This window comes from Acinonyx jubatus, chromosome D2 (genome assembly GCF_027475565.1).
Source record: "Acinonyx jubatus isolate Ajub_Pintada_27869175 chromosome D2, VMU_Ajub_asm_v1.0, whole genome shotgun sequence".
NCBI classification, from domain to species: Eukaryota; Metazoa; Chordata; class Mammalia; order Carnivora; family Felidae; genus Acinonyx; species Acinonyx jubatus.
The window spans coordinates 874427-881164 of NC_069393.1; the positions used below are offsets into that span (position 1 = coordinate 874427).

General features: G+C 45.8%; 1 protein-coding gene across 4 annotated transcripts in view; it reads left to right on the plus strand.

The window, feature by feature from the left end:
- The window catches only part of URB2 (URB2 ribosome biogenesis homolog), a 28265-nt gene extending 22658 nt beyond the window's left edge, over positions 1-5607 (plus strand). For 3 of the 4 annotated variants that reach the window (XM_027047004.2, XM_027047005.2, XM_053207857.1), the window contains 2 exons: positions 1020-1159; positions 5150-5607. In XM_027047004.2, the coding sequence (XP_026902805.1) occupies positions 1020-1159; positions 5150-5347 (338 nt within the window). In that variant the 3' untranslated portion in view covers positions 5348-5607. The remainder of the gene's footprint in view (positions 1-1019; positions 1160-5149) is intronic. The other variant, XR_008292404.1, reaches the window with a different exon arrangement.
- Positions 5608-6738: the final 1131 nt, after the last annotated feature.

Genomic DNA, 6738 nt, shown 5'->3' on the forward strand with positions numbered 1-6738 from the left:
GTTTTTGTTTTGAGAGAGAGAGAGTGCACACAAGTGGAGCAGGGGCAGAGAGGGGGAGAGAGAGCATCCCAAGTGGGCTTGACATGGGGCTCGATCCCACAAACTGTGAGATCATGACCTGAGCCAAAATCCAGAGTCAGACACTGAACCGACTAAGCCACCCAGGTGTCCTGAATGAGTTTTGATAGGTAAACACAATCAAAATACAGAGTATTTGCATCGTCCCCAGAACAGTCCTCTTGTAGACTATTCCTGCTCTGGCCTCTGCCCCTACCAACCACTGATCTGTTTGTCGCTGTAGATTTGTTCGCGGCTTCTAGAGTTTTATAAAAATGGGTATATTTCTTGTTGAATGAAGTTGGGGAAGGTGTTCTGGCATGTGTTGGGGTTCCCCACCTGGCTCTATTGTGAAGGCCTGGGGGAGCGGGTGTGACCAGGGCCTTGGGGACATGGTAGGCTGTTAGAACGCTTGAGAGTAGTTTGTTAAGGCCTGGGGGTCCTGGCACCATAGGGTGGAAAGAACTAGGAAATCGAAAGTAAATCAGGGATGATAGGAAGATCTCCAGTAATGATAGCTGAGTCTTATATCTATCTGCCTACACAATTTCTGAAACATAAGCAGGCAAAGGCATAATTAAGCCATCTGATCTTTAAAATCGTATGATGTCAAAACAGTGTTTTTTAAAGATAATTTTTCAATTTATACTTTACTTATAGACCCCCATCTCCTTTTTAAATACAATAGCAGTCAGATTTCATTCAAAAAATCTTGATTGTTCTACGCTTCTTAAAAAACAAACCCACATACTCTTGACTATGTTATGTGTTCTTTCCTTTATAATATAAATATTTGGATATATTGTCTCCCTCATTCTGTCTGCAAAATAAGCCAATTAAAGAGTCTTGGAAAAAAGGCAAGACTTGAATAATTTTCAGCTGTGTTAAATGTTTAACATTAGAAGGGTCAAAACGCCCGTGGTTTGGACTAATCCGGTTTGGAAACACTTTCCTTCCCACAGGAAGCACAGATGGCCTGTCGGTGGTCCTAGAGTGTGCCCGCCTGGTGGCAAGGATGTACAGCCACATCGCGTCGCGGGCCGAAGAGTTCACGGTGTTCTCCCCCTTTATGGTGGCCCAGTATGTCATGGAGGTGCAGAAGGTAAACCGAGCTCACTCTTACCCGGTGCTTTCATTCGTAGTCCTTTGTAGAAGGGCTCCTCAACCGCAGCGGCAAGTGATGTTTTGGCCTGACGGTCCCAAACCATCCGTGGTAGCGGGCTGACCTGCCTGTGTTCCTGGCGCAGCAGCACCCCTGCAGGGTGCCCGGGACCACCGAGTGAGGTGACGGTCAGAGGGCTGGCGTGTCTGGTACACAGAAGGCGCCCAGGGACGCCACTTCTCCCCTCTCGCTTCCACACAAGCCGCGGGGCCTGTTTTGGTTAGTCTGTGGCGTAAGCAAGGTGAAATGCCTTCCAGGTGTGAGAACAGGAGCTCGCATAGGGTCAGGCTTAATGGTGATCAGGAAGAGGGGTCTCGGGACCCCCAGCAGTAGGCGTTCTCTTGGGGTGCATCGTGCATGTGAATCAGCTGCTCTCGGACACTCAGGGTAGAGACAGCGGCAGATGCGTTCAACTACGTCAAACAGAAATACTTTTGTCCTACTTCATCTGACTTTGTGACTCAATATTGTGGGTGGTTCATTCATTGTTCAGCAGTGATCTCACTTTGGAACGTCAGTGTGTTATTTTCAAAATTCCACGAGGCCCTGTGTGACCCACGTGGTAAAGTTCACTACAGGACTTCGTATCTAACTGTATTTAAATGGAACGTCAGAGGCTTGAAGTCCAGTGTGTTTGCGTGTATATCTGTCTACTTTTGCAGGTGTAGATGTACGTCTGTATTGTTTGTATTGCTTTCTATAGAATACCGCCCCTTTGTAAGTCTTGTAAGAGTAACCTAAAACCATTGGTAAACTTGTCACGTTAGAGATTTCTCGAGGGAGATGGGGTTGAATGAGCTTTCTCAGAAAATCTGGTGTATCCGTTCTCATCCCGACCCCTTTTCAGGGCGAGTCTGATTATAAAAATAATTTTCAAACACACTAGCCTTACTCTCGGTAAGTGGAGATGCTTGTCATGTGGGTGGGCACTTGGGTTGGAGATGGGGTGTGGGTGAGGCAGACCCTGCAGGGTGCAGACCGGCCCCGTGGGTGTGCACAGGGTCCCCCCCAGGCAGGGAAGGAGCGGTGACAACCTGGGAAGACCCCTTCAAGTCAGCCTCTGAGTGAGAGATGGGCTTCGGGTTTGGTTTCCTTGGAATTACTTAGCATTTTTATAGAATCTTCATATTTCCCAAATACCCACGTCATTAATATGTAAGCTTTTGCAGAAAGAAAAGCTGGCATTATTTTCTGTTTCAGTGAAGAATAAAATGAGAGCTAGTAATATCGTGTAACTAAGGGCCAAGAAGGGAGGTGATGATTTGAACCCTTAAGTCACTAATTATTATTCTGAGATTTACTTTATGAGAAGTCTCTGATTTCCTGGCCTCATTACTCATGTCTAATTTATGCTTATCAGTTATTTTTTTATTTTTAATCTGGAAAGTCCATGGCCTTGGGAATTCTCTAAGGCTGTAGCATCCTAGAATTCATTGGCAAGAGTCTACGTCTTATCTTTCATTTAGTTTTTAACTCAAGTAATGAAGAAAATATTCCATATGTATCAGAGGCTTCTACTGAGCACTGTAAATCTTTTGCAGACCAGAAAGACATTGGTAAGCTTAATTAAATGCTAGATAGCAGGTACAGCTAAATGAGGAGAGGGTATGGGTGAAGACCTGACAGTGGTTAGGGCAGGTGACCTGGTGAGGGCGTGTCCGTGAGGACACGCAGTGGTTCCTACAGATCTTGTACCCTCCGTGCAGTAATGTGTCACAGTGGGGATGTGCCAGGGAAATCACGGCCACTTTTCTCTTTTATCCATAGATCAAATTTACAGCTGTCTATTTTGATAGCCTAGAGTAAATAGCTTGTACTGCCCATCCTGCATAAGGTCCTTTTATGCGATTTAGAGACCTGTGCATTCATAGGTCCGTGATCCTGGTGGAGTAGAAACTGACTTTCCCCCCCTTGTTTTATAAATAAGCTGTTTGAAACACAAAGATGCGAGGTGGTTGTGTCGGCTGGATGCTGCTGGCCTTCCTGTGACCCAGCAGAGCTGTGTGCCCCATGCTGTCCTTTGACTATTGAGTCCCCATGCGAGGAGGCGGTGGAACTCACAGGACCTGGCCTCTGACTGCTGGAGTTCAGGTCTCAGTTCTGCCACTGGGACAGTTATTTCACTTTCTTTGCCTTTGGAGATAGAATTATTTGTTTAGTGACTGAGGAGTAGATGAATAAGTGAGCGGTGAACTTACAGGGGTCCACACCCAGCTGGTACGATTCAGGACTTGATTTCTGTTTGTTTCGTTTTGTTTTTTCCTTCGTTCCCTAATACCTTCCAGTAAAATCACAGCTCCACCTTCGGTCCTTGAGTGGTTTTTTGGTTTTTTTTAATGTTTATTTAGTTTTGAGGGTGCAAGCAGGGGAGGGGCAGAGAGAAGGAGACACGGAATCCAAAGCAGGCTCCAGGCTCCGAGCTGTCAGTACAGAGCCTGATGTGGGGCTCAAACCCAGGAACGCTGAGATCATGACCTGAGCTGAAGTTGGACGCTTAACCGACTGAGCCACCCAGGTGCCCCGGTCCTTGAATGTTCTTATCATCTGTAAACAGTAAGACTTAAGACGATCATCTGTCAGAAAGTTTTTGAGCTATCGTGTGAAAATGACCGTAACTTTTGTCACCATCTTAGTGACAGAAACAAATTGCATCTTTAAATTTTTTTTTATTAAATTTTTTTTAATGTTTATTCCTTTTTGAGAGAGAGAGAGTGCGAGTGGGGGAAGGACAGAGAGGGAGGGAGCATCTGAAGCAGGCTCCAGGCTCTGAGCTGTCAGCACAGAGCCTGATGCGGGGCTTGAACCCACAGATCGTGAGACTGTGACCTGAGCCAAAGTCGGACACTTTTAATTGACTGAGCCACCCAGGCGCCCCAGAGATTGCGTCCCAGCGGTGGCTTTGGTGACTCAGACTTCCAGTTAATGCGGTGTATCCTCACCAGAAGCGACGTGTTTGCGGTTTAACTCTCTTAGGCCATCAAGACATTTCTAAAGGATCTGCCAAATCCCAGACCTGTCTGCCAGAACCTTCCTGTTCGTTTTGGTTACAGCTCCTGGGGTATTCAGACGGTTGAGCACCAGGTTCAGCTGAAACCTGAGTGGGTGTGGCAGACGCGAGTAGAGCCTGGTCCCTTGGCCTGTTTGTCTAGACATTAGTCTGGATCTCTGATCTGAGGGTTTGTGTGCAACATCCGACGTAGCCAAGGTGGAGCCGACTGCCCAGCCTTCCTGCTGTGCCCCAGATTTTAGTTAACCCAGAAGTTCAGGGAAGAAAGGCCTTTCTAGGCTCAAGGACCGATCTGGCCATTCTGGGGATGTTAGAAATTTAGGTCCCATTGAGCTATTGTTGGTAGAAATAAAAAGATGCATTAGGTGTAATCATAAATCACATCTGATTTATTTGGATATGATGTGGTCTAATTACTGACTTCGGCCTATCACTGATCTGTTTGCAGCGCTTTGGAGCCTGCCCCCTACCCCTCGCCCCCCGGCTGCCCTGCTGTGTGTGCCGGGGGTGGGAGTGAGAGTCAGTCACGTAGTGAACATCGCGGCCGTTATCCCATCGTTAGCGTCGCTTCCAGTGTGATTGGTCAGGTTGAAGAATGTGGCACAATGTGCATGTGGCTCTTACAAGGTTTTAAATTTAAGGATTCCAGTTTTTATATGCCCCGGTAGATACGTAGGTAGGCATCATTTACTGAATAGCAAAGCTACCTCTGTGATTCTGTGATGTTTTATTCCAGGTTTTTGTCACTTGAGTTGGCTTTTATTTCCCTAAAATACAAACTTTTTTTAAGATACGAATACTTATGTGCAAAATGTTGCCCCCACGTTGGGGGCCGAAGTGGAAATTGCTGCTAGGGTAGGGCTGTCCGAGGGCTTGTTCTCTGTGTGTTTGCTCTGACGGAGGGGCGTGTCCTCCTTTTCCAGGTCACCTTGTATCCGGCGGTGAAAGATCTCCTGCAGGAGGGCATTTACCTGATCCTGGACCTCTGCATTGAGCCAGACGTCCAGTTCCTGCGGGTCTCACTGCAGCCGGGAGTGAGAGACATCTTTAAGGAGCTGTACAACGATTATGCGAAGTACCACAAGGCGAAACACGAAGGCGAGAGAAGATACGCCGCCTGAAGCTGTGTTCCAGAAGTGCTGCCAGTGTTCCTGTGCGGCGGCTTTGGCCCTCTGCTCTGAAAGAGTTGGAGAATGAAAGACTTCAGACGTCCTAATTTGTAATGTTGAGATAATGTGGGTTTGTGTAATACACACTCTACAGCCATGTTTTGCAAACTGATATTTTTTTAACGTGTCTTTTTATGCAGTATGTATTGCTGTGGAATCCTGATAATTGACCCTGGAATAAGGCGAATTTAATAAAAAATGGTCATTGTGGATGTTCCAAATGTGGTTCTTGTCTCTGTCGTCTAGGGGGTTGATGTCTGTTCTCCCCACTGGACACTATGTAGGTACATGGCTGTGTAATTAAGTCCCAGGTAAATATCATCGCCTTTTATGTTCTTCGGGTAACTTGGGAAGTATTTTTGAACTGTCCCTTGATCTACCTTCCCTCGGAGTGTACCTTCTGATGGAGCCGGGAAATGTCAGAGCTTCGAGACCCGGCGTTAGTGGAGGTGCCTGCCCCGAGTGGGGGTGGTCAGCCTGTGTCACGTGCATGGACCTCTCCAGGACTCCTTCTTCTGCCTGCTCTTCCTGCTTCCGCTCTCTGAAGTTTCTTCTAGAATTTTCTTTTTCTGTTCAGTCTAAGAAATACTCTTAATCGTCTTCTTAAGGTACTTAAGCAATATATTTTATTGTGGCTACCTCAGAAAAGAAAAAGAAAAAAATTTAGAACACTCCTAGTATCGGCTACACAGACAGTATGTGTCATCGTGAGTACCTTATTTTCATCCCTGTGCGTCTATCTAGATGGTCGTGTAAGTAAATATATAGTTGCCAAATTGGATCTTAAATACAATTTTGTTTTGTTTTAGTTACCTCGCTTTTTCCCTATTGCAGTAACATCTTTGGGTCTATGAAGACATTTGACACACTTTTTCATGGCTACATAGTAGTCCGTTGAGTAGATACTATTGTTTAACTTAATAAATCTTCCCTGGTTAGACGTCAGGATCTTTCTAGACTTCCTTTTACAGATGGTGCTTGCAGCTGACTCTTTCCTTCTGTCGTTACTTCCGTAAGATGATCTCCCATAGTTGTATTGTTGGTCAAAACGTCCTATCCAGTTTTTGTTTTTGCTTTGTTTTATTTAGTTTAAAAAAAATTTTTTTTAATGTTTGTTTATTTTTGAGAGAAAGAATGAGCAGGGGAGGGGCAGAGAGAGAAGGAAGACAGAGGATCCAAAGCAGGTTCTGCGCTGACAGAGAGCCCGATGCAGGGCTTGAACTCACGAACCCTAAAATCATGACCTGAGCTGAAGTCGGATGCTTAACCAACTGAGACACCCAGGTGCCCCATAAAAAAAAAAAAAAAAAAAAAAAAATTCCTATTCATGGGCACCTGGGTGG